This window comes from Hyaena hyaena, unplaced genomic scaffold (genome assembly GCF_003009895.1).
Source record: "Hyaena hyaena isolate Hyena2069 unplaced genomic scaffold, ASM300989v1 scaffold_663, whole genome shotgun sequence".
NCBI lineage: Eukaryota > Metazoa > Chordata > Mammalia > Carnivora > Hyaenidae > Hyaena > Hyaena hyaena.
The window spans coordinates 235,152-261,652 of NW_024081296.1; the positions used below are offsets into that span (position 1 = coordinate 235,152).

General features: G+C 54.7%; 1 protein-coding gene across 1 annotated transcript; it reads right to left on the minus strand.

Annotated features, from left to right (window-relative positions):
• Positions 1-658: 658 nt before the first annotated feature.
• ITGA5 (integrin subunit alpha 5) lies at positions 659-23,607 on the minus strand. The gene is made up of 30 exons (XM_039216995.1): positions 23,101-23,607; positions 16,689-16,819; positions 14,553-14,665; positions 14,315-14,435; positions 14,076-14,137; positions 13,935-13,980; positions 13,620-13,745; positions 13,346-13,390; positions 13,164-13,207; positions 11,368-11,424; positions 11,137-11,189; positions 10,401-10,609; positions 9,926-10,117; positions 9,654-9,699; positions 9,400-9,501; positions 9,151-9,206; positions 8,859-9,013; positions 8,396-8,533; positions 8,193-8,260; positions 7,661-7,811; positions 7,484-7,576; positions 7,265-7,344; positions 7,047-7,127; positions 6,834-6,939; positions 6,258-6,410; positions 4,667-4,753; positions 4,474-4,587; positions 3,784-3,885; positions 3,078-3,200; positions 659-1,757 (listed from the first exon to the last, which is right to left on the minus strand). The coding sequence occupies exons 1-30, from the start codon at positions 23,487-23,489 to the stop codon at positions 1,674-1,676; spliced, it is 3,327 nt and encodes a 1,108-aa protein (XP_039072926.1). The 5' UTR covers positions 23,490-23,607; the 3' UTR covers positions 659-1,673.
• Positions 23,608-26,501: the final 2,894 nt, after the last annotated feature.

The window sequence follows — 26,501 nt, forward strand, 5'->3', positions numbered from 1 at the left end:
AGACAAGGCTGAATTCGACTATGCTCTTGCACTTACTGGGTGACCTTGGGAAAGTTACATAACCTCTCGGAACTTCAATTTTCCCTCATGTAAATGGGGTTAACTGTATCTACTTCACAGGACTATTGGCAGCGAAATTAAATGAGATAAGGTATGCAAACTATTTAACACCTTCTCTGCCTACCAGTATACAGTAAGCAATGAAAACAAGACAAAACAAAAACCTAACTGGCTTTCTTCTGATTTAGTTTTGTGGCTTTTTCTCTCAAGCCATTTCATTATTCTGATTTAGGGAAGCCCAGGTGAGCCTTCTGGACCATCTCCCCCCGCCTTCAACTTGGACCTCTCCCCTTTGCATTCTTCCCGAATGCTCAAATCCAAAGAGAAGGAATTCTTCTCCTTTTCTCTGGGAGGTGCTGGGAACCTGATCTGGTGGGGCTGGGTGATGGGCAGAGGAGTTGAGCCCTCCATTCACCCCTTCCATCATCCCATCATCTCTTTTACCCAAGAGAAGGGAACCCCAAAAGTAGTTCTATAGTTCCTGGAGGGTCAAATGCCTGGCTCCCAGGGGAAAGAAGCTGTGAAAAACAGACATTTCCTATCCACCGAGCCATCAGGTTCCAGGATGGGTTTGGAAAAGAGTGGGGTAGGACACAAATTCCGGCTCTGGTCAGTGGGGGGCACCGGGCCGGGTTTATTGCACTTGCAACAGAGTTTAAATAAGTCCCGGATGTCCGGAGCTGAGGTGAGGGGGGGTTGGGCAGGGAGAGAAGGGGCAGCGTCAGTGCAGCTGGTGGGCAGAACCCAAATCCTGCAGGCCCAGGACAGTGGGCTCCCCTTTTTCTGGGGGACCGGGGGCGGGGCCCGCATGTGGCCAGGCTGATGTTCCAGATCTGTTGCCATCACGGCCCCTTCACGGTCCGGGGCAATTCCTGACTTCTTCTGAGTCAGAGGTGGATGGGGCCTCCAGGCCCAGGTCTGGAATAGGCTCAAATGTAGTCCTGGATTGGCTTGGTTAGGTTCCCAATGTCTGAGTCTGAGTCCCAGATCAACCCCAGGCCCCAGGTTCGATCTGGCCCCATTAGAGTTCTGAGTCCCCTTGGAGCTGGTTCCGAGCCAGCATCGATCCTCGTTTGAGATCTGTCCTGAGCTGGGCCTGGGGCACCATCCACGGTTAGTGTTCCTTATCGGTCCTCCAGGGCGGTGGCGGTCAGAGCTCCCAGGTCTCACTCCCCAGGTTCCAGGTTCCTAGCTGGGGGCTTCCCATGGATCTCTGGCAAGGCTGAGAATAGATCTCTGCAGGCTGGAGCTGGGCGGCAAGTTCTGGTGGCACATGTGGCCCAGAGAACTGGGATTGGATTCCCCAGGACTGGTTCCAAGGTGTTTTCAGGAAACTCTCTCCAAAATGCAAAGGCTGCAGGGAGGCTGGGGCCTCTATCCCTGGATCTGAGTTCCCCTCTCCATGAGGAGGGCATGTGTAAACAAGGGTCCTTCACAGTGCATGGGGGGAGGGGATCCCCAGCTCCTCACCTCCCGGCTCTGGCCCTTCAAGTATGTCTCTGGGCTGGGGAGAGGAGCTTCTCCCTGGCCCTCAGCACCTTCAGGAAGCGCCCAGCCCCCTCCCTGTCAGTAGACTGAGGGTGGGGGGGCTGGGCCTTGAGGATTGGGAGGAGTCAGGCATCAGAGGTGGCTGGTGGCTTGAGTTGAGCTTTTTCCATGGCGGTGCCGTAAGGGAGGGAGCGTTTGAAGAATCCGAGCTAATGAGGGGGACAAGGAGGGAGAGTTTAGATATTCTGGCTTCCATTACTCCCCAGATCTTATCCTAAGTGGGAATGAAGATGATTCTTGTGCTTCTAATCTCCGCATCTTGCAAAAGTGGCCTGAATCCTGGATGTTAAGACTACCTCTCCAGGGGTGCCTGGGTGGCTCAGTCTGTCATGCGTCTGGCTCTTTATTTCGGCGCAGGTCATAATCTCAAGGTTCATTGGATCAAACCCTGCGCTTTCAGCGCAGAGCCTGCTTGGGATTCTATCTCCCCCACTCTCTGCCCCTCCCCTCACTCATGCATGCTCTCTGTCTCTCCCAAAATAAACAAACATTAAAAAAAAGAAGGGGTCACCTGGGTGGCTCAGTTGGTTAAGTGTCTTACTTTTTTTATTCTTTTGAGAGAGAGAGGTCTCAAGTGAGCGAGGGGCAAAGACAGAGAGAGAGAGAGAGAGAGAGAGAGAGAGAGAGAGGAGAGAGAAAGAGGTAGGGCTCACCTGGGGCTTGAGCTCACCTGATGTGAGACTGGAACTCTGGAACTGTGAGATCATGACCTGAGCCAAACTTAGATACTTAACGACTGAACCACCCAGGCGCCCCAAGTGGCTGATTCTTGACTTTGACTCAGGTCATGATCTCACAGTTTGTGAGTTCAAGCCCTGGGTTGGGTTCCATGCTGACAGTGCATAGCCTGCTTGGGATTCTCTCTCTTCCTCTCTCTGCCCCTCCCCCCCGTGCATGTGCACTCTCTTCCTCTCTCTCTCTCTCAAAATAAATAAGTAAATAAACATAAAAAAAAAAAAAAAAGACTACCTCTCCAATAGGTCCAATGGGCCAGGAGGGCTAATGCTGGAAGTGCTTTTGGCACACAGGGCTCTTTCATCAGTGCTGTGAAACTGCCACCAGTTAGGCCGGGGATGGCAAATAGTTTTGAATTCAAGTTCCGAATCTGATTGCTTAATAGCAGCTACCTCTTGAGAAGGATTCTGAGGCCACTTCTAGGGCATGGTCAAGTGGTGACGGCTGCCATCAGTGTTGGTAGGAAGTGATATCACAAATGCCACATATTTGACACTTGTGAGTGACATTGATTTTTAAGTCTAGGCAAACTTAGCAGCTTGCATCAAGCATCTCTTTCTAAGCTAGGGGTTTAGAAGGAAGGGAAGGGTCCTATAGGCAGCGTCACGATGGCATGCCTGTGGCCAGGGCATGTGGCTGGAGATTTGGTCTGGAGAGAGATGCTTGGGACTATGTTGGGTTAATGGCAGAACCTGATGAGGGGGTGGCCAAGTCACAGGAGGGACGTGGCTGACCTTGTAGAGGATATAGATGAGCAGACCTAGGAGCAGGAGGCCAATGAGGATGGCTAGGATAATGATCCACAGTGGGACACCGTGGCTGCCTTCTGCCTTGGTCCACTGCACAGCCGTGGCCACCTAGGGAGCAAGTCAGGAGAGGTCACTGAAAAGCCATTAGTTCTCCCCACCTTCCACTTGACTTCCCCTTGCCATTGGACCAACACCCACCCCTTACCTCCCATGTCGGGCTAACAGAATTCTGAACTTGAAAGTTTAAATTCCTCAGATGTGCACTGTCTCTTACTTTTAGGTCTTCACAGCTGCTAATCACCTCTCCCCAGAGAATATTCCTTTCCTGACTGATTAGCCTGGTGGTTCCTGTTTATTCTTCAGGTCGCAGCTGAAACATCACTTCTTCCAGGAAGCCTTTCCTGACCCTGCAAGACTAAGTTTAACTGTCCCTGTGATGTGTTCCCTCAAATATCCTGGCATATGTCACAGTGTGTTCTCATTGCCCACTCGACTATGAAACTCCAGGTGTGAAGATACTGTCTGTTTTGCTAATCGTTAGATCTCTGTCTGGCACATAGTAATGCTCAATAATTTTTTTTTTTTTTTTTTGCAATAACAAGGCCAGGCCCCACCCATGTCCCTGTCCTAGGGCTGGGCCCAGTACTCCAACCCCTAATTCCCTTGGCTCAGACCTCCGGCCCAGGTTCACCTGAAGTTCCTTTCGGGGAAGCTGCTGAGGCAGGATTCGGTACGGCATTTTCAGGGCTTCATACACAGCTTCACACTGCAGGCTAAATGGCTGGTGCTCCCGCTGTGGGTGAGGAAAAGGTGTTCGGGGCAGCCCCTCCTGGGAGCTAGAGGACAGAGGGCTCCTCATGATCTGGCTCAGGTTGTGACCTTTCGTATTTGAGGCTCATTCTCTCCTGAATATCTATGTTCCTTACATGAGACAACAAATGTGTAATTAAATAGGCTTGACTAGATAATGTATACTTAGATGATTGCATGTTCAATAAAAAAGTTTTTTGAATCATTGGTGTGGGTCAAGCAGCCAGGACACTGCCTGGCCCACCGCGCTTGCTCGATAAATAACTGCTCTTTACTATTCCTACATCTGTTTGCCTCTCCATTATGGATTCATCTTCCATCTCTGTTGGGTTTTTTTTGGTCATGCCCTGCTTGCTGGTCTCTCTCCAGTTCTCCCTCCTCCGAACGGGCGTGGAGAGGGAAACTGTGACTCCCAGTGTGGCCACCAGGTGGCACAAAGGACACAAAGCCCAGTCTCCACGAGGGTGAGGGATGGGAGCTGGAGTGCCTGAGTCCCATTCACCTAAAGAGTTGGCTTAGTAGGGAAAGGGAGGGTAAGGTCAAGGGTAAGAGCTGAGGTAAGGCCCCTCACTTGCAGGAAGGTCTTGGCCCACACTCGAAAATGCAGTTGCAGACTTCGGCTCTCTTGTCGGTGCAGTGGCCCGAGCTCACACCGCAGTCTAAAACACTCCGCCTCGGGGCATTTCTGGGAAGAAAGGAGAGGCTTGAAGCCGGAGTTCTGCCCTTCCGGTGGCTCTCACAACCCAAGTCTAAGTATGACTTACCAGGATCTGAGGTCCTGAGGAGGCAGGGCTGCGGCCTGGAGCTTCCCGTCTTTGGAGCCGGTGGTGCTGGGAACCCTCAGGATCCAACTGGAAGAAGAAAGGGACCATTAGCTGCCTCTCCTGCCCCATCACAGTGTCTAAGTCACCAGGACCTCGGTTCCAGGGCAGCTTCAACCATTTTTTTTTTTTTCAGCCTGTTCTTTTATGCATCCACTGACCACCTCCCCAGGCAAGTCAGCAAGCTCAACGTTGAAATACAGACACGAACTAAACTTGGTTCTTGGACTTTACCTTACAAGATGTGTAAATAATTAGGTTCCTGTCCCTGCCTTAGGGCCTTTGCACTGCTGTTCTGTGCTTGGAATGCTCTTCCCTCAGTCTTCACAACCAGGCTCATCGTTATCTTTGAGGCCTCAGTTCAACTGTTACTCAACAGATCTACTCAACTGTTGCTCAACTGTTGCTCAAGAGATTTTCCCTGATGACGTCACTAAAACAGTCTTGGTCCCCTAGCCCCCTCCATGTTAGTTAGCATTGCATGTCGGTTACTTTTCAGTACTTGTTAGTCTTTCCCTTTTTATATTTATTTATTTATTTATTTATTTATTTATTTATTCATTCCTCAGAAATCTTTTTAAAATTTTTAAAAAATTTACACCCAAGTTAGTTAGCATATAGTGCAACAATGATTTCAAGAGTAGATTCCTTAATGTTAGTCTTTCTCTTTTTAATGTAACGTAATTTTTAAAAATGTTCATTCATTAAAAAATATTTTTAATGTTTATTTATTTTTGAGGGGGTAGAGGGCAGAGAGAGAGAGAGAGAGAGACATGGAATCTGAAGCAGGCTCCAGGCTCCACGCTGTCAGCACAGAGCCGTGACGCATGGCTCGAACTCATGAACCACAAGATCATGACCTGAGCTGAAGCTAGATGCTAAATTGACTGAGCCACCCAGGGGCCCCAAAGATTTATTCATTTTTGAGAGAGAGAGACAGAGAGAGTGTTAGCCGGGGAGGGGCAGAGAGAGAGGGGGACAGAGAGCCCGATGCGGGGCTTGAACTCACAAACGGTGATATCATGGCCTGAACTGACATTGGGTGCTCCACTGACTGAGCCACCCAGGCGCCCCTCCATTTTTCATTTTAATTGTCTATTACCCTCTATTAAGATGTAAGTTCCATGAGGGTGGGGGCCTTGTTAGTTTTGTTTGGTGAGATATTTCCTGAGCCTATAACAGTGTTCAGGGTAGACACTCATTTAAGTAAATGTTGCTAATGAGTAAGCAAACTTTAAACCAGGCATCAGGGCCCAGGGAAACAGGTCCGAAGGGGGCTTCCCAGAGACGGTGGGGGCAGAGATGGGTCCTAGAGGCATGCCAGGGCCAGACGTAAGGAAAGGATATTTTAGGCTGTGTATAAAACAGTCTTTTCCCCTCCCACAGCCTTGAGGGATCTGTGGTCCTTCTGCCCCTCTTTCAGTGGCCTCAGTGCTAAGCTTCAGGCACATCCTGGTTCTTCCAGGCCTCCGGTGACCTTCTTCAACCCCTTAGCCTTGGTCCCTCTCCCCATGCCAGTCTCCAGGCCTCTCACCTCCAGGCCCTGTGAGTTGGGGGGGTGACTGGTGGTGCAGTTGCCAAGTCCTGTAACCCTGGTCATGTAGAGAAGCTGTTGACCTTCCAGAGCCTGGGGACAGCTAAGCTCCAGCACGCCCCGGCTAATGGAGCTGGGGCCCAGGTTGATGAGCTGAGGAGAGGAGAACACAATCATCCTAAGAAGAAGAGAAGGCTTCTGCCCTACTGAGCCCCTAGGTCACTGGCCCACCATCCCCTGATACATGTCTCCTATCCAGGAGGGAAGGAGGAAATCAAGAGGTAGAGCAAAAGCCTCTCCAGCCAAGGCTCCTGGAAGAGGATCCATCCTTCCCTTCCAAGTCACTCAACTGGCTGGTCTCTCCTCTGGCTGTCTCTCACCAAGACTCTGTCCAGGCCTTCGCCTATCGCTCCCCCTCATCCTCCTCTCTTCGTTTCAGTCCCTCTCTCTGGTCCCAGCCATCAGTCACAGTGGCTCCCCTTTCCCTGTCATTCATTCTGGCCCACCCCTCCACTCCCAGCAGCCTGCCCAGAGCCAGTCCGGTGCCCGCCCCCGCCCCCCTCCCCCATCCCTCACCTCATAGACGTGGTGGACAGCAGGGCCCACATCTCCCTCCTCCTGAGGCTGGTCTCGGGGATGCCAGTCGCTCACTGGGAATAGCACTGCCTCAGGTTTGGAGACGCTAAGGAGGAGGGGGGGTTAGACAGTGGAAGGGATCCCATATGCACCCTTTCCTAGGAGTATCTCCCCTCCCTTTCTGGGGGCCCCATTTTGCCCCGGGGAATTTACCCGTTAAGGGAGACCTGGGCCTGAGCCTCCACTGAGAGCCTGAAGGAAACCACTTCGCTCTGGGAGTTGTTGAGATTCTTGCTGCGGGATGGAGGAGAGACTGAGGCCACGCGGGAGCCCAGCCTGGGAGAATGCCCCCGGCGCAAGGCCCCGCCCCCCGTGCCAGGCCCCGCCCCCCGTGCTAGGCTCCGCCCCACCCGGCCCCGCGGGCTTCCTACCTGAGAATCTGAAAGTCAAACTGGATGGTTTTCTTCGTGTCCCTGAGATGAGGGACTGTGAACCGCAGGCCACCCCAGATCTGCGGGACAAGGAGGGAGGACAAAGAAGCTTGTCAGACTGGGCATTTGCCTCCCTCCAATTCCAGCCCCTTCCCTATTCCACAGCCGGCTCTGGAAGGGTTGGTCACTCTCTTAGATCCTCTCCTGTGCCAGACTTACACTGGCTCCTGCCTTCATGGGGTTGCCCAGGTCACACACCAGCAAGCGGCTCTGGTTCACAGCGAAGTAGTCACAGCTCAGGCTGGAGAAATTCTGGAGGTGGGGTGGGTATAGGTAAGGTTTCCTGCTCCCCTGGCGGGGTCTCCTCCCGAGCCCCACCTCAGAATCCCCTCTCACCCCTGGGTTTCTGACGAGTCCTGAGTACTCAGCCTCTGGGGGGGCTGTGACCCGCAGCTCGGCCTCATAGGCGCCGCCCTCACCCACATTCTGAGCGTGGAAAGTTAAGTTCAGGGAGTTCTTGTCGCCCAGATACACGTGGTTCTGGTCCCTGGAGGGGGAACACGGGATAAAGGACACAGGGAAATTAATCCCCAAATCCGGACAATGAACCATAGCAATAATAAAATAATAATAACAGCAGATACCATTTACTGGGTTCCCACTCTCTGGCCAGCAGTAGGCCAGATGCTTTATGTAGATTATGTCATTTAGTCCTTCCAAATAGGCAGAGAAATGGATGCCATTATTCCCACTATCCAGATGAAGAAGCTGAAGCTCAGAGAAGCTGAGTAACTTCCTAAGGTCACACAGCTTGCTAGCACGTCCTTATTCTACTTTGTCAGGTGCCAAGCGTTTCTGAACGCCACATGTCCTGCTGTGCGATCTGGGCATCTTGGAATCCCCCAGCTTGATGCTGGCCTTCACTTACCCAAACACCTCCAGCTGTAGGTCTGGCACACAGATGTTGTCTTCTCCACAGTCCAGCAAGATCTGGGCCTGGGGAGCAGGATAGCTTTGAGAGGAGGGGTTTAGACCTCCTCCTGGGCTGAGGGCGCCTGGCTCCAGGGCACTGCCCCTAGGTGCCCAGGCCTCTCTCCTCCCAGGTCTCTTCTCTCCCTGCCCCCTCCTCACCTTGTCCTCGATGCGGCTTTTGCTCTGGTAATGTAAGACAGGCCGGAGGCCATGGCTGTCCACGGGGGCTCGGGGGTCCAGGGAGAAGTTGAGGGCGATATGAATCGGGGAGAGCTTGTCTCGGAACTCTGACTCATTCTGGGGGTGGGTAAGAGGGTTCACCGGGTCAAGGGACATTCGGGACTTGGTGGCTCTGCTCCCCAGTCTCTCACGTGTCTCTCTGCCCACTCAGGGCCCTCAAGAATCCAGATGTCCAACCTTGACTATTCTCTTTGCTTCCAAGGCCCCAAGAGCCTGGTTCCCAGTTCCTCTCACAGAAGGGTCCCTTTCCTCAGGCCCCAAAGTCCCAAGCTTCTCACTGGACTCTCCTAATCTCTCTCTCTCTCTCTTTTTTCTCAAGAGGGGCCCAAGTTCTCTGTGACGCCCTCCCCAGACCAATTTGTTCTCTGCCCTTGGGCCATACCCTGAGGTAGATCTTCATCTCTCTGCAGTCCTCCCGAGCCCCATTCTGGATGAGTAGGGTCTGGGTCAGGGTCGCCTGTCTGGAAGCCAGGAACAGTGCCCGCCGTACTCCCCCCTTCTGCTTCTGCCAGTCCAGCTGGAGTTCCACTGTGAAGCCTGCAGCCGGGAACATATGTTCAGGAGAATCTGTCTTTCCCTCCTAACCTAGTCAGAGAGAAGGGAGGTGCCAAGGTCCCTGCCCCCCCCCCCCCCCCCCAGCCCAAGGCCTAGGAAATTCAGACAGTCTCTCTCACCAATGGAGTCAGGAACGTGTTTTCCAGAAGCATTGAGGCAGAAGCTAAGGTTGATGCTGGAGGAAGACCAAGAGGAAAGATGGCGTACCCAGTGAACGCCATCCTTAGCTTCCTCCTACCCCCCAGACAGACCCAGACGGGGACACCTGCATTCGACCCCTACCACAGACCTGGTTTATCTGCCCACGCCCAGGCACAGACCGAGGTATTCCAGCCTCAGTCTCTGTAATCTCCCGGGCCCCTGCTCACCAAGCCACAGGGTTTCCCTCCAGGCTGCAGCTGCGCTCCTCTGGGTTGAACATGGCAGGGAAGATGGTGAGGGAGGCACTGGTTGAGACGATGGGGCGACCCCTGCCAAGAGTGGACATAGGATCAAGAGAACTAAGACTTCTATGGGGCCCGGGGCACAGGAAGCTGATGCCCAAGTGGCCTGTGTACACTTTCCCAACCTTAGCCAGGCTGAGAACTTCCCCAGTTCCCACTTCTTCCCCTGGAATTCATACCTGTACACCACAGCCTTGTCCACACCAAAGGACCCCACGATCAGATCTGCAAGAAGTCAAGAAACTACCCCTTACAGCAAGCCCCAAATTAAGATCCTTCCTTCTTTAACCTTCTTCTAGGGTCATTGCTCAGAGGAGGCGGCCAGGGGACAGCACCATCTGGTGGCAGTATCCTAGAACTGCACCCAGGAACTTAGGAAAATGCAGAAGTGGGGGTAGGGATGCGTGACCAGGAGAGTCCTAAGGTGAGAGGGGCCTCAGCCGCTACTCACCAGGGTATCCGTTGCCATCCAGGTCTCGGCCTCCTCGAAGGGCAGAGCCAAAGAAGTCCGGTGTGTGACCGGCTGCCCACAGGGGCAGCAGGACCTGGGAAGGCTTAGAGCCTAGCCCTGCTGGGCCCCCAGGGAATATAAACACCAATCCCTGCTGGGTCTCTCCCCCAAAGGGAGCTCCGATCGCTACGTCTGCAAGACACACAACACACACCAGTCTGGAAGTCAGGAACCCAAGAATCCAAATCTCTACTGCCAGATCCCAGAGCCCAGGACTGTCTTTTTCCCATCAGTCATTCCCAATTTTCTAATCTTGTCAAGACCCCAAGACCTAGACAGTGGGGTTAAAGTCAACACACCTCCTAGGGAAGTCACTGGGGGTCTCGATATTTTAGCTGACAGCAGCCCAATCCCCAAACTCCTTCTGACTCAGGCCCCAGGCTCCTCCTCGGCTCCCTGGGTCATTGGCACTCACCATTATAGCCATCCTGGTCCAGGTCCCCCAGGGGTGTCAACGAGCTGCCAAATCGGCCAAACTCATCATGGCCAGTGAGAGTAAGGGTGGGTGTGGGCTCCATGCCAGCCGGGTTCTGCAGGTAGATGTAGACCCTGCCCACTTCCTGAGGCCGCCCATCAGAGGTTCGTTGCATGAGCAGAGGTGCCCCCACCAGCAAGTCATCCAGCCTGAGGGAAGGGGGGGCACCTAGGCATCCTGACGCCCTGCCTTGCCACCTCCCCGGTACCAGTGCCAGGAAATCCTAGGTCTCCTGGATCCCAGACTCCTTCCCACCCAAGTGAGAAGACTTGAGGTCTTGCGGCCTTTAACTTTCAACTCTCTCCTTGCTCCTGAGCAGGGGGAGGACAGGCACAGGAGGAGAATCCAGGTAAAAAGCCTGGAGAGGGGCGCCTGGGTGGCTCAGTCGGTTAAGCGGCTGACTTCGGCTCGGGTCATGATCTCGCAGTTCGAGAGTTTGAGCCCCACGTCGGGCTCTGTGCTGACAGCTCAGAGCCTGGAGCCTGCTTCAGATCCTGTGTCTCCTTCTCTCTCTCTGCCCTTCCCCTGCTCACACTCTGTCTCTCAAAAATAAATAAACATTGAAAAAAAAAAAGCCTGGAGAAAACCCCTCCTCATATTTTTTTCTGCCCTACCCCCACTTTTCAGTCCCGGCTCTGGGAAGGGCATCGTGGTGTGCCCCTTCCCTGCTACTCACCCGTCCCCATTGATGTCCGTGGCAGCCACCGCATAGCCAAAGTAGGAGGCCATCTGGGGTGGGGGTAGACACAGAGGCAGCACTGGGTCAGAACTAGGGGGTCACTCCACAGGATCAGCAGGGACTATGGGGGGAGGTCAGAGACTCCAGGGAGCCTGAGCTTACTGGCTTATGACTGGGGCTTGGTTGGCAGAGGGCCAGGTTGGGTTGTGTGTGGGGGGGTGTCCTCACCTGTTCCCCTGAGAAGTTGTAGAGGGATCGGATGTCTGAGCCATTAAGGATCGTGACCTGGGGATGATGAAATACACCCATTGGTCCTGGACTCCCAGCCCAGCCCATGGGTGGGGGACAAACGGGTACAGGATATTCAGGGGGAAGGCATTTGTCGGAGACAGAGACGGCTTGTTCGCTACTTCCCTCCTGACTGTTGCTTTCACATCCCCATCTCCGTGCGGGGTGGCTCCACTCCATGGCAACCTCACTACTTGTCTCCGTCACTTGCCAACTACTGACAGATTTTATATTTGCCTGTCTGTTGGCCGTCTCTACCCGCTAGAATATAAGATCGGAGCTTGGTTTTGTCCTTTGTTTTCTCCCCAGAGCCTCAAGTAGTGCTTGGATGGCAGCTGACAGTAATTGGTAGCTGAATGACTGAATGCACACTGAGGCCTCAGGCGACCCTCACTCGCTAGCCCTCCCCAGCTACACACAGCTCAAGTCTCCCTTTGGTCCCCGCTCAGTGATTGGTCCCGCCAGTCCCCTGGTTCTTCGGCTCCTTGCCACCTCCCCGACTCTCTCGACTCTCCCTGCTCTTACTCTGGTGTGTGTCCTCTCCCTGGACTGCCCGAGTGCCCCTTGGCCGTCTCTCTGCCCCCAGCACCCTGCCCCCAACGCCGCAGACAGACTGATGGTCCCAGCGTGGATCCAGGAAGGGCACTTCCGGCTTGGAAACCCACAGGGATTCCCTGCAGCCGCTGCCTAAATTCTCGACTTCTTGAGGGGGTCCTCTGAGGCCCTGGGGAATCTGGCTCCATCTTACCTGTTTTTCCTCAACCTTTCCTTGTGTGGCTACAAGGGCCTGACTTTTCCCCTTTTCTGCCATGCTTTTTCATGCTCCTGTCTCGGATGCCCTCTTCCCTCATCACCACAGAGCCTTCATAGAACCTTCTCCGACCCATTCCTGCCCTAAAAGAGGAGGCTATTCCTTCCCCTGAACTGCCAAATCCTCTTAACTAGTTTTTTGGAACTTATCATAGTGCAGATAGAGAGCTGGCTTTGGAGTGAGGCAGATCTAGTTTTAAATCTCTCTCCAGCCCCTTGCTGACTGGGTGATCTTAAACCACTTAGTCCGGTCTCAGAGCCTCAGCTTTCTCATGTGGAAAATGTGTATGGGGGTTGGTGTTATCTACCCCCATAAGCTTGTTGTGAAGAATCATGAGTGGACAGAGCCTGCCATGGCGAGGGGCTCGTGTACAGCAGCTACACCTTCGAGAATAATTGTTATGTGTGTCTTATCTTATATTCTTAATTAGAAGCACCTTATGGGATGGGGTGCGGTGTTTTATTCGTCTTCTTATCTTTTACCTGCCCTTAATAAATGTTGTTAATTGAATGAACTCCTAGGCCATTCTTATCTGTGTCCTTTTGAAAGCACTTGTCACGGTCTAAGAATAACAGCTACCAGTTGTACACTGTCTAATAGTTCACTAAGTACTTTCACAGGCGTTATCTCATTTCGGCCTCACGAGAGCCTCGTGAGGTCAGAACTATTATTATCCCATTATACAGAGAAGAATGAGGCACAGAGAGGCTAAGTAGGTTTGGGGAGCTTATGGAATGAAGCAGGGGCATGAATAAATAATAGACTGTTTCGTTCAGAGCAAACGCCAGTACTTGAATCCCGGTCTGCCTCCGGAGCCCTTGCTCTGATCCACTTTTTGAACCCTCACAAACTGCTGTGCGTGGTTCTTTGTGATTAGCCAGGGGAGGGGAAGGGGAGAGGGGAGGGAAGGCAAGTCGGGTCTTACATAACCATAGGTGAGGTTCCCTTTGGGCACACCGGCAACAAAGTCTGCGAAAAGAAGAGAAGGTTGTGGGCTAAGGGAGGGGAAGGGAGAATCCAACCAGAATGGTGTCTTGGTCCTTATGGCCCTGGGTCCTGGGTCTCCATTCATCCCCTCCTTTGGCCACCACCTGGAGACACACTCACCTTCTGTGTCATCACCACTGAATTCACCCACAGCCACAGAGTATCCTGGGGGACAGGATGGGTGGATATTAGTATTCCTGTGGGGACCCCTCTGCTGTGGCCCCTCCTCTAGTTCCCTCCCCAACCCCACCGGGCCTTCCTATGCAGCCTACACACAAGTAGGGCAGGGGGCCTAGGGATGCGGACTGGGAGAAGAGAGGCGGGGGTGTGGGGAGTGTGGGGACAAGATGGCCCGAGTTTCTCCCCCTGTATTTCCTCCCCGCTCCTCGCTCACCCAGGTAGCTGTCATCGTAGATGGAACTGGCCTGGCGGGTCTGCAACTGTCCCTGAACCAGGTTGATCAGGTACTCAGGGTAGTAGGATTCTGCGATCTGTTCCTGGGTGGCAGACAGGATCTGGCCTGGGAAAGGGGGTGAGGGGTTGGTATGGTCAGAGGAGGAGGTGGCGGTGGGGGGGCGGGGCCATGAAGGGAGCTGACTGTGTGGGATTGCAGACCAGGACAGAAGAGGGAAGGATGGTGACCTCGGGCTGGGAGAGGGATGACAGGCCGAGCGTCAGGGCACTAAGGGACGGCAGAGAAAGGACTTACCTTGCCAGAAATAGCTCCCTGGTCCACCCAGGACCACGCGCCCAGTCTGTGGAGGGAAGGAGAGGGGTCACGTCTATCCTGACCACCCGCCCACCCCCGTGACACCACCTACGGCTGCTTCTCTCTAGCCCCCATTCTTACCTTGGTGAACTCAGCACTGAAACCCCCTTGGCAGTAACCCTGTCCGGCTGCCCAGCTGAAATCTGTGAGGGGAGAAGGAGGTGGGAAGGAGCCCGGCACAGACGGGTGGCACAGGAAAGAAGAGAGAGATGAACCAGAGGTAGGATCTCCCTGGACCGGACAGCGATCGGAGAGGCTAGTCGGGGCGGGGACTCACAGGGAGAGGGCGGACATGGGGCCCATGCCCCCTCTTGCCCTACCTGAGCGGCAAGGTGCATACTCCAGAATCCGGGTGAAATTGTCTGTGGAGAGGTAGCAGGTGCCCACGGGGTCACTCAGCGGCTCCTTCTCCGTGCGCCAGCTATACAGGGGAGCGCAGGCCTGGCGGGGCCCGGGAGGAGGGTGCTCCAGGTCAGGCCACCAGGTCAGCCCCCTCCTCCCTCAGGCCTATGCCCCATTCCCCTCAGCGCCACACCACGGAGCCCGCTGGGCCCTCACCAAGATGGAGGAGCCGTGGGCTCGAACCGTCGCTCCAAACCATTGCAGGGACTTATACTCCACAGGCTCCTCTCCCTCTGGGCTGGACAGCAATGACTCCAGGAGTCGAGAGCCTTGGAGGAGTGAGAAAGGGAGTCATGCCAGGCTGTGGAGGGCTGAACCCTAGAGGGGCCCCCACTCTCAGTCTGGGAGTGCCCCGGTGCAAGCCCTGAGCTCAATGACTCACTGGGAGGAGTGGGGAAGGGGCTTTAGAGTCTGCTTTGCGTAGCCTGACTCACCCCGTCTGACACGTGTGCATCCACGCGTGCACACACAGAACCTAGGGTTTCTAGAGTTGGCGTCCCCTGCCTCCTCACCCAGCAGAGACAGGGATGCGTGAAGTGATGTGGGGGCAAGAGGGCGGTAGGGAAGAACAGCTATTCCCCGAGAGGGTAGTCCTCTGGCTACACTTCTCTGTACCCGGGTCTGTGCCTCTAATAGCACCTTGTCCCATCCCTTCTTTTCTTGCTCTTTCTCACAGCTCTAGATCTGTGTTCCCTTATGTCTCTCTCTCTCTCTCTCTCTCTCCCAGCATCTATGTCTCCAAGCCCTATCTCTGCCCTCTATAGTACAGTTTTTTCTTTCCTTTTTTTTTTTTTTTAATATTTTTATTTATTTCTAGGAGAGAGAGAGAGAGAGAGCATGAGCAGGGGAGGGTCAGAGAGAGAGGGAGATACAGACTCTGAAACAGGCTCCAGGCTCTGAGCTGGCAGTCAGCACAGAGCCCGAAGCGGGGCTCAAACCCACAAACCGCGAGATCATGACCTAAGCGAAAGCCGGACGCTTAACCGACTAAGCCACCCAGGCGCCCCTTTCTTTCCTTTGATTCTCATCTGTCTTTCAGATTTAAAAACAAAAAGCGGGGGGGGGGGCAGGGGGGTAGTGCCTGGGTGGCTCAATCAGTTGAATGGTCGAGTGCTTCTGACTCTTGATAATGGTTTGGGTTGTGATCTCACAGTTCATGGGATGAGGTCCTGCATTGGGCTCTGGGCTGTCAGTGGAGAAGAATGCGTGGGATCCTCTCTCTCCCCCTCTCTGCCCCTGCTCCACTCTCTTTGTCTCTGTCTCTCAAAATAAATAAAAAACTAAACTTAAAAAAACACCTGGGGGCGCCTGCTGGCTCAGTCGGTTGGGTGTCTGACTTCGGCTCAGGTCATGATCTCACGGTTCGTGAGTTTGAGCCCCGCATCAGGCTCTGGGCCGACAGCTCAGAGCCTGGAGCCTGTTTCGGATTCCTTGTCTCCCTCTCTCTCTTCCCCTCTCCCATTCACACTTTGTGTCTCTGTCAAAACTAAATAAACATTAAAAAAAAAAAATCAGTCTGTTTCAGGATCTTATCCCTGCCCCTGCCATTGTCTCCATCTTTTTCTCTCTCCTCTTTTTGTCCCCTCACCCCAGTCTTTATCTCTGGAGCCAGACTGTTCAAGTTCATGTCTTTGCTCCATTGCTTACTCGCTGCATGACCTTGGACAAGGGACTTAACCTCCGTTTCCTCGTCTATGAAATGGGGATAATACTTCACACAGTATTGAAGGATTACGTGAATTAAGCGAGTTAAGATATGCAGAGTGCTCGGGACACTGTTATTGTTTATATATCCATCTGTCTCCCTCCCAGCCATCCCTGCATCTACTCTGAACCTCCAGCTCCTTGAGGGCAGTGGTCTCAACGTGCTTCAGTCCCCTGCAGCACCAGCACGGAGCCTGGCCTGCACTGTCATTTCGTCAGCGCTTCCTTACACGGACTGAAAAGTCTGTGTGACTCTCCCTGTCTTTGTGTTGCTGCCCTGGCCTCCAAGAGTTGTGGGTGATTCAGGGGAAATGAGAGCCACATGTGTCTGAATCATGCCCGCCCTCCTTGGGCTGGGCTGGACCGGGAACATGGTGTGAGTGCCACGGGAGCCGCCGCGCTGAGCTACACTGAGCTGGAGCACCAGACAGAGCCCAGAGGGCCAAGGGCACGTGGCCACGGAGCCGGGCGGGCCCCACCTCTCCCTCCAGGCACCGCCAGTCGGCCCGCCCCCAAGCTGCGGTACCACCCCCTGTCCCTTCCTGAGCTTCCCCGCCTACCAAGGGGGGCGGGGGGGGGAGGCGTTACCTTTACTGTCAAATTCAATGGGGGTGCAGTGTACCAGGCTGGCGCCCCAGGGACAGAGGTAGACGGCACCACCCTGCAGCACTCCTGGCTGGCTGGTGTTGGCCTTGGGAGCTCCCACCAGCACGCTGACCCTGTGGAGGCGAAAGGAGAGGCGGTTCAGAGAGACTCCTCGCTCTTCTCCAGTCTCCCCAGGCCTCTGGGCCAGGGGCTGGCTGGGGGTGGGGTAGATGCCCCCTGGGCTGTATTTATATCTCAGAAGATGCCACAGATGCCAGAGGCACAGGCTGGAGTCAGGCGGTCCCCATGTGCCGCTGTCACTAACACAACCCCCCCGCCCCCCACCTTCCTTTGTTATTAGAGAGAGGAGGAACCGGAGTCTGCTCTGCAAACGGAGTAGGGGCGCCAGAGGGCCCGAACCCCAGCTTCTCCATCTCCACGATGGCCTTGCGGAGATACAGCCCCTGGAGCTCCAGGGTCCTCTCCTCCTCTCACCTGGCCTCCGCCCTCCCGTCGCCAGCCAGAGTTCTTCTCTGGGCCAAGACCCAGGCATCCGGCTTCCCAGCCCTGGGGTGTGTAGGAGGAAAATGTGAGTCTTGGGAATCAGGCAGTAGAAGTGGAGAGCGGAGCTTGCAGGACGGTGAGGACAGATTGCCCTGTGCTCTGGGGTAGACCTCCCCGTCTTGGCTGAGTTTCTGCTCAGCCCCTGAACCCCTTTCCCGCACATCATCCCTACAAGTCCGAATTCAAATCTTGCTCTACTGGGGTCTTAGGTGTGAACACGGTGCTTTGAGCCGATGAGGAGAAAGTTGCCTTTGCTGGGGTCTTAGGTAACGGGGTGGTCACAGTTAAGGTCCTGGGCGATCTTCTCATCTTCGGCTCTGCCTCTATCATTGTCTTTGAGGTCCCTTGTCTCCCAGGTCTCCACGCAGCCATCGGCCCCCTTGATTTTCTCCTCCAGGGTCTCCCAGAAGGACGCCATCTGGCAGCTGGGGGCAACTGGACCTGGCCCCTGGGCCAGTGTCCCTGCCAGCCTGGCCTCTGTACCCCTCCCATATCTGCCTCTGCACTGCTTTCTCACTCTCTCAGTCAGTCTGCCCCCATGATTACTTGCTTTCTTCACTTTGGCTTTTTAATCCTCCCTCTCTCTCTCTTGATCTCACACTTGGGTTCTCCATCTCTACTGGTCTCTGGTCCCCTTCAGCTTTCAACATTCCCAGTGTCATCCCTTCCTTGATATTTGGGTATGTTCTCTGGCCTTTCTTACCAGGGAAGAGCCCAAGTGGCAAGTGTGGTAGAGGTCCGCAAAGCTAGGGGTGTTTTCCAGGACCAGGTAGGGCAGAGGTGAGTGGGGTGGGGCTCAAGAGGAAGAGTGGATGGGAGTAGCGAGGGGGCAGAGCCAAAGGATTGAAGTGAAGTGAGGCGTGGGCCTCGGGGGAGAGAGGATGAGAACAAGAGGGAGAAGGCAGGGTCCAGAGGAACAGGAGGGGGGCCAGAGAGGGAGAGTTCCTGAAGTGAAGGGGGGTGGGGTGCGAGCCCTGGTTACCCTGGGGACAGGAAATGTTTACTGCCTGTGGCTTCCTGTCTGTTTCCAACCTCTCACTTGTCCGTTTGTCTCCCACCCCGCTGGGCCCCACCCCTCTCACTCAGGCATTACCTCCAGTTGAGAGGGGTGGGAGCTGGAGACTTGGAAGGCAGTGACCCAGTTGGTTGCCAGGCCCACAGCTTGGTGGGGGCCGAAGGGTGCATTGTCCCAGGGATGGGTGAGGAGAGAGGGGAGCAAGCCTCTCTTAGTAGAGACAGCCCCAGAGAATAGCTATGGTACAGGAGGCGGTGAAAAGAGCCCTGTACCGGGAGTCAGGAGTTCTGGGTCAGGCACCCGCTTAGTGTGGACTTGGGCACTGCCTTTTCCCTTCCCTCCTTGGGCGAAGAGGTTGAATAGGTTGTGTTAAAGTCTCTCCGAGCTCCGATACTCCCTTTCCAGGAGAGCACAGGGCTGCAGCCCATGGACCCTGCTCCCCCTCCCAGTCCCCCAACCCCCAACCCCTTGCAAGCGGAGCAGAGCCTGAATGCTCCGCGGCTGGCTTGCAGAAGAAGCTTGAGGTCTGGCAGGTTTAGAAGGTGAGAAAGGCCTTACAAAGCCTGTGAAGCCACAGGCTCGATAGGCCAGGGCCATACACCTTGGGGTTGTGTGAGGTGTTCAGGAGATCTGCTGTGCAGGCAAGGGACACAGACTCAGACCCTCCCCCCTCCATCATGACTTCTAGCTGTGGGTGCAGTGGCCCTTCCATCTCAATGAACAGTGCCCTCCCCGGCGTGCCAAGCAAAGTGCCTGGTGTCAGAGCAGACACGTCACTAGCTCGTCATTCTCCCACTCCTAGTGCTTGCTTCCTAAATCTGGCAGCAGGTGGGCCCTCGTAGGGGTCCGCGAAGGTAACAGGGGAGGGTCCTCGCACTATTTTCAATATTTCAGAAAGCCTAACGGAAATCATGCAGTTACCTGATAAGGTGGCTGGGCTAATTCAAACCTCAACTGTATCTGCTGTGGGCTATAATTGTATCAACTCATGGGGGGAAGCCGTTATCTCAGATTGGTGGAAAGCTCTGATTGGTGGCTACCGATGTCTTCTTGTTCTAACTTCTAGTTGATTAAAACACCAGGAAAAAAGGAATGAATTATCCCTTGCTAGATGCAGTTTGGCAGATAAGCGCTTCCAAAATGTAGAGCTCAAGGGAAGAAATCATTGCCGTCGTTTCTTTTGAAGCCTCCGAGCCCTGAAATTCTAGAGCCGGTTCTTAGAGACACCAGCTACCACAGCTGCAAGGCAGCTCAGAGAATCCACTGGGTTGGAGACTTCCTTGCAGACTTCCTGGCACATGATGTTTGAGGAGGCCAGTTTGGTCCTGAGAGTACCCCCCCCCATCTTTTAGAGCAACCTCTTTTTCTGGTTTTATATAGAATGCCTTCTCCCTCCTCTTATCGCTTGAATTTAAACAGAGATAAAGAAAAAGCTTGTTGTGGTTTTTTTTTTTTTTTTTTTTTTTGGAGAGAGAGAGAGCAAGCACATGCAAACAGGGGTGGGGCAGAGGGTGAGGGAGAGAATCGTAAGCAGGCTCCATGCCCAGCACGGAGCGCAGTGTGGAGCTCCATCTCACAGACTGTGAGATCACGACCTGGGCCAAAATCAAGAGTCAGACGCTTGACCGACTGAGCCACCCACGTGCCCCCAAGAAAAAACTTTAATTACAAGACTGCTGACCTAACCAGAGAAGTTAGGTGACACGGCCAAGGTCACTCAGAATCCTTCCTGACATAAGAACCAGAAGCCAAGAATCCTCATTTCCTAGGCCAAGGTTCTGGTCCACCCTGCCGCCAATTTAGCCCCTTCTCTCCCCTCTTCTATCGCCCCAGCCAGGCTTCTGATTAACCAAGTCCCTGTTCAATACATGGTTACTGTTTGACTCCGTTGGCCTGGCAAGATTGGGGGTGGGGAGTAGCACGTGGGTCAGGGCCCAGCTCCTGCAGGTCCCACGGCAGCCCGGCCAGGCCACAGGAGGACGTCTACATCCCCCGGCGTATTCTCAAGAGATAGGCCTGGCTGCCTGGTGAGGAGTGAATGACACTACCAGAAGGAAAAAAGAGCTGGGTTCAGGCTGGGCATCTTTCAAGCTTGTGACCTGGGCCAAGTCACTTCTTTCTAAGCTTTGGATTCCCTCCCCATAAAATGACGGACTGCCCTTGAATGGTCCCTAAGCCAATTTCTAGAATTGCCGCAGCTTTGGCTTTATATGTGCATATAACATGGGGTAATGGCGTTTCCTCTAGCGCAAACATTTTTGTCACAATCCAATGGAAACATTGATAGGACAGTGTTAAGGAATGTGATGTACCGTTATTACGACCACTACTGTAAACAAATACTAGAAGCAAGTAAGAGATGAGAGGGAAAGTTAGACAAAGAACTAGGTGATAGCCCAGGAGCAGAAAACCCCAAACAGAAGGCGCCCCTGTAAATATCTTGCCTCTCATGAACCGATCACCCTCTATGGACCAGGTGCCTTTTGTATATATTGTCTCATTTAGTGCTCAGAACAGCCTAGTATATTAGGTGTCTGAGTCTCATGAAAACACTATGAAACACAGAGTGAGAGTAACTCACCCCAGGCCACACAAAGAAGAAGCAGTGGGGCCGGGACACACACCCAGCTCTGCCTGACTTCAAGCTTGGCCACCTAACCTCTCTTGTGCCCAGCCTGCCCTTTGATGCTGTTTTGGTGTTTCTGTGAGAGGTGTTGCAGAGAGAACACGGACACCGAGGCCCTCCCTCTCCAGGATGATGGCCCCAGGTGGGGGGCCATATTGGTCACCACCGGGCCAGAGGGCGTTGAAGGCCCAGCTGGGAAGGGAGGGAGACCACGGGGGAGGTGGACTGTTCAGAGCCTTAGTCTAAGGGTGTATTGTAAGAGAAAATGGGGGAGGGGAATGTGAGCTGGACACCTGGGTTCTCTTGGGAGGAGAGATGAGCAGGAGGCGATGGGGGAGGATGAGAAAGCTGGGTCCTGGTTTCGAAGACTGTTTTAGGGACTGTAGGATCAGGCCAGGGGCCAGACAGACACCTAGGGGATGGGAGTGCGCGAAAGTCCAGATGTTTTAAAGGAGCGTTTGAAAAGGGAGATGACACTTTAGCTAGATGGGGGTGGGGTATGAGTGAGGTTAAGAGCCAGACAACTGGATTTACCCTGATATGGGGGAGGATCCCATCTCCTCCCTGCCTTGTCTTCTCTATTCCATTAGGGTTGTGGTAAGCAGTTTGAGGGGGCCTGGGGGAGGCCAGGCCTGGCAGAGGCTGCAGGCCAGGGTGATGCAATGGGGTTTGGGCAGGAGGCCAGGGGGGTGGGGTGGGGGTTGGGTGGGGACCTTGAATAGTGCAGAACCAACAGCTGGGGCCTAATCATCTTTCTTTTTTCCCATCCCCACGTTCTCCAGACAAAGGAGAAATTTGAGCCCCCCACACCATTGAATTCGCTAGATTAACCCCTTTTCTCCAAAAATTAAAGAAAATGCGGAGCGATCAGTGAACTGTATCATGTACAAAAACAGCTCACCTCTGACAGAGCTCCTATCAAAGTCTGAGACACTAGGGGTTAGGGTGGTGGCCGCCAGGACCAGTGGAAAGCCCAGAGCTCAGAGCCCAGAGGAGAAGGAGGATTTCTGAGTAATTGTGGAAGATCAGGAATGTGGCATCTGGGAGTCCCTGGCCGGGCCCAGGGGCAGCCACCTTCTCCTCTTGCCTCCCAACCCCCCACATTTAAACAAACACTCTTGTTCCAATGTTGCCTCAGCTCTAACTCCGGTTTCCCTAAGTCTATGGGCTCCCTACGTGGTCCGATCAGCTTGTCACCCTGCTGAGCTGGGAATGAGGACCCTCCTTTGAGACTTCTCCGGTCCTTGACGTCCTATGTTATGACGCTCTGGGGCCCAGAGAGCCCGCGTCTCCCCAGCTTCCGACCCCAGCCCCGGAGTCCGGTCTCAGTCCAGCTCCAGACTACAAGCTACAGGAAATCGGCATTTCTCTTCCTCCCAAGAGCTAGAGGAAGAGGGAAACCGCCCACCCCCCTTCACGCGCGCACACACACCCCTCCCGACACATCCGAGCACCCGCCCTTGGCCGAGCCCGCCCCAGCGCCGGCGCCCCCAGTGCCAGGGTCCCGGGACTCTCCTCAAGTTCCCTGGTCCCCACGTCTGAACGGAGATTGGGGGTGGTGGGCGGAGTAGGAGCCCGAGGAGAAAGGGGAGGGAGCCGCCATCCCCCTCCTGGGTCTTTCCTAGTCTGAGCGGAGGGGGAGGGGAGGATGAGGCTGGTCCCCATTTAACCTCCGGACCCCCTCAGTCTCACACTCCCCTCTTAACTACACACAGCTCATTCCGCTTCGACCCGTCCTCCCTCCGCACAATGGCCCTCAGGAGTCCCGAGGTCCCCCAGGGCTCCAAAAAGCCCTTCCCGGCCTCCGCGCCCCCTCTCCGCCCTCATCCGCCCCGGGTCCCCGCGGCTCACAGATCTCAGCCAGAGACCCGCTGCTGCTCTCCATTCGCGCGTCCTCCTTTCCCTTGGCCCCGAGACCCTTGCCCAGACCTCTCCAGCGTCCCGTTTAGTGTCTTCTCCCCACCCCACACATGTCTCCCCACTGATCTCAAACTCCAGGCGCCCAGCTGCACGCCGGCCACTGTCCCCTCCCTACTCCCGCGCGGGCCCCCGACTCTAGCGTGGGCCCCCAACTCCAGCCCTAGTCCTTCCAAACTCCGCCTCTCAAACTCAAGCCTGGGTCCCCTCCAGACTCCAGCCGCGCCCCCAGTCTCCAGCCCCCTTCCCCCACCCCCCCAGCCCCTATCCCGCCACTAACCCTCCTCACTCACCCGTCCGTTCCCGGCCGGTAAAACTCCACCGAGAAGCCGAAGAAGGAGCCCGGGGGCCCAGAGAGCACAGCTGGGGCCTCCGAGTCTAAATTGAAGCCCCCGACCCTGGGTGGCGGCGGCAGCAGCAGGAGCAGCAGCAGCGACCGCAGCAGCAGCAGCAGCAGCAGCGGGGGTCGGCGCCGGGGGCCCCAGCGTAGTTGCACGGCGGCGTGGAGAGGGAACCCTGGTGCCCGGCTCCCCATAGCGCCCGCTCTTCCCTGTCCTGGGGCCACCGACCCGGAGCCGCTTCCTAAACCTCCCAGAGGCGAATGACTCAACGCGGGGAGGAGTTTGCCAAACTCCCGGCTGAGCCCTCCCCCCGCCGGCCGGGGGGGCGAGCGGGGGGGCATTCCTGGGTCCCTGGAACGCTGAGCCCGCGCCCCCCACCCCGAAGGGGTGTGGGGGGGCCGCACCTCTCCACTCCCCTTTCCCTAGCCCCAGCTGGAGGCCGGTTGTCTGGACTGGGTCAGACTGGGCGGGTTTGGGCTCTTCCCCCTCCTCCTCTCTGCTTTCCCCTCCTTCCTCCCCCCTCCTTTCCAGATGTACAACGTAAACGCTCGGAAAAGGAGTCGGAAAAAGGGAGCGGAGAATTTCCTAATGAGGAAAAGAATCACCTCCGAAGGGAGGAGGGAGCCTGTATATGTGTGAGGGGGGGTCTCCCTCGTTCCTTCAGGGAGGAGACTTTGGGGTCTGAGGAGACAGGAGACACCCTTGGCATCTGGCCAACTGGGATTCCCCTTGCCTTCCCGGGCCACTGGGTGCCTGGGTTCCCGCCAGCTGGATTTGAAACTCAGGAGTTGAGGTACAGAGTGCTCCCAGGCAGCCTGATCTGATGGAGGACCTACCCGGGCTCCTGGAGTACTGACCCCCCACCCCCAAGCTGCTAGAATTGAAAACCCAGGAGCCTTGGGATCACTCATCAGGAAGATTCTGATTTGGGTTACCCCCTTCTTGGTTGCAGGGTATGGAAACCTCTGTCCAGACCCTCCCTAGAAGCTGGCAGTGGACCATGAGCCTGAGAGTGGTTGGAGGTAGGGTGCTTTGGCCCCTCAGTGACTTCTTGATGAAACTGGCCTAATGTCGACAAACCTGAAGAATTGTAGAGTGGGGTGGGATGGAGGGTGGTGGTGGTAGTATCTTGCAAAGGCACCCAACCTTTAGGTTCTGGGAGCTGGAACCCAGAGCCCATTATCCCCTGATCCCCTGTGAATAGAGAGGAAGAGACTCTGGCAAGGGAAGGCGGTGACCCCCTGCCCACCCCTTCCCCCAGCCCTGGCTCTGTGTGATGAGATCACCTTTCAGGATTCTAGTCTTTATCTTAGTCTGGGGGAGGGGGACCAAGGGGCCTTGATTTTCTCCTAAACTTTCCTTCCCAGCCCCCTTCCTGCCTTTTGCCTCCAGGACTTCTCCCCTTCCAGAGTAATAATCCCCCAAATCCAACCCTACCTCTTCTCTTCCCCAGGCCCCTGCCCCACTCTGGCCTGGGGGACTCAGAATGAAAGTGCCCAGATTCAATGCTTTTTCCTTCCATATGAGTCCCTTCCTCATCTGCTACTCTACTTCCTGTCCCAAATCACCCAGCTGTTTTTTTAAAAGCCCCTCTCCAGAGCCAGCTGCAGCCCAAGGGAGAGGCCAGCTGGTCCGACTGGGGGTGAGGCCGGCCTCCATCCCACTCTCACATCTGCAGGTCTTGACCCTTTCTTAGGCGAAGAACCCAAGGAATCTCTGGGTCAGAATCTTAAGCGTGCCTCTGCCGCAGAGGTAACCTCGAGGTTACCTTTGCTCAAGCCAAGGGCTGAGAACCCCCTTTGGGAGAAGAGCAACTGCAGACTGACTGCTGTATAACCCAGCAAAGCACAAGTGTATGATCTTTTTTTTTTTTTTTTTTTTTTTTTCAGGCCAGGCACAAACTCTTTAGATTTTTCCCAGGATTTGGGAGCTTGGAGTGGGGGTGGGGAATAGGGAGGGAGGTGTGTGACTCAACTCCTCCCAGGAGCCCTGGTAGGGGACAGGGGACATAGCGTCCTGCCCCAGTCCTCCTCCCCACTCCACACCCCCAGCCTTGGCCAACTCAAACAGGCCCCCTCCCTGTCCATTCCGGGCTCCTGTTTATACCGGGAGCCCCTTAGTCATTCTCTGGCTGGCTTTTCTACTCTCCCCAATATCCCTCCTCTCTTGGCTCTCTCTGCCCTTATAAGTCCTCTCCCAATGGCCCCAACACCTCCTGCTTTTCCTCTCACCATGCCTGCCTTTGCCTGGCTCTGCTTTCCTCTGCTTCCGGGTCACGCCTGGCTTGGGGTTCCCTCCTAGATGGAGCCGCTTCTGCACAGTCCTCCAGGTCTGGACGCTGGCTTAAAAAGGTCAGCCAGGAAGGGGGTTAACCTAGAGGTTATCATCCTGACTCTCTCTTTCAGAAGAGGAAATGGGTGGCAACAGATGAAGTGACTTTTCAAGGTCACAAGGCTAGCAAGTTAGTGGTGAGTCTAGAACTTAAGTGTTTTGACTCAACCCAGTGCCCTTTCTTCTTAGTCAACTGACCTCTCAATGCTCTGTCTCCTCTCGGCTTTCTCTCTTTCGTGTATCTCTCATCTTGTCTCTGGCCCAGCCTGTATATCTTCAAGTATCTTTGTATTCTCAGATCTGACCTCTCTGGTACCCTCTGTCTCATCATCGCTCAGTAGGAATGATTTGCTGTAATGACTGACTATTATTAATCACAGTCTGCTTGATGGAGGGGCAGAGGGGGTGAAGGGCAAAGGCAGAACACTCACCAGGCTCCTGCTGTCACCAGCCTGCCTGCCATGAAGGCTGGAGCCTTAGAACCAGAAGAGTAAATTTTCAGAGGTGCTCAGAATAGTGGTGCAAGTTCTAAAGCCAGGAGCCATGCTTTGTTTCAATGGGGTGGGAGACGGCTGGGGAGTATTAATAATGGTTTATTTAAGGGGCGCCTGAGTGGCTCAGTCGGTTAAGCGTACGACTTCAGCTCAGGTCATGATCTCACGGTTCGTGGGTTCGAGCCCCACATCGGGGGTTCTGTGCTGGCAGCTCAGAGCCTGGAGCCTGTTTTGGATTCTGCGTCTCCCTCTCTCTCTGCCCCTCCCCTGCTCATGCTCTGTCTCAAAAATAAATAAATTATAAAACAAATAATAATGGTTTATTTAGCATATGCTATGTGCTTGGTCCTGGGCTTGACCTTTAACCTGTCTTTATCCTATTTAATCTTCCCAACTATCCGGCACTGAATGTATTATGATCCTCATTTTATCGTCAAGAAACTGAGGTCCAGAGAGTGAAGTGGCTAGATCAACGGAAAGGGGCAGAGGTAGAATCCAAAGTCAATCCCAACTGATTCCAAGGTCGTT

What these genes read in the sequence shown, in the direction of transcription:
- ITGA5 (XM_039216995.1), bottom strand. Translation starts at nt 23,489, where the DNA reads ATGCCCCCCCGCTCGCCCCCCCGGCCGGCGGGGGGAGGGCTCAGCCGG. An exon ending in GTATGCACCTTGCCGCTCAG is followed by an intron (nt 14,138 to 14,314) that starts GTAGGGCAAGAG and finishes CTCCCCTCACAG; the next exon opens with ATTTCAGCTGGGCAGCCGGA. An exon ending in ACACGTTCCTGACTCCATTG is followed by an intron (nt 9,014 to 9,150) that starts GTGAGAGAGACT and finishes TCCCGGCTGCAG; the next exon opens with GCTTCACAGTGGAACTCCAG.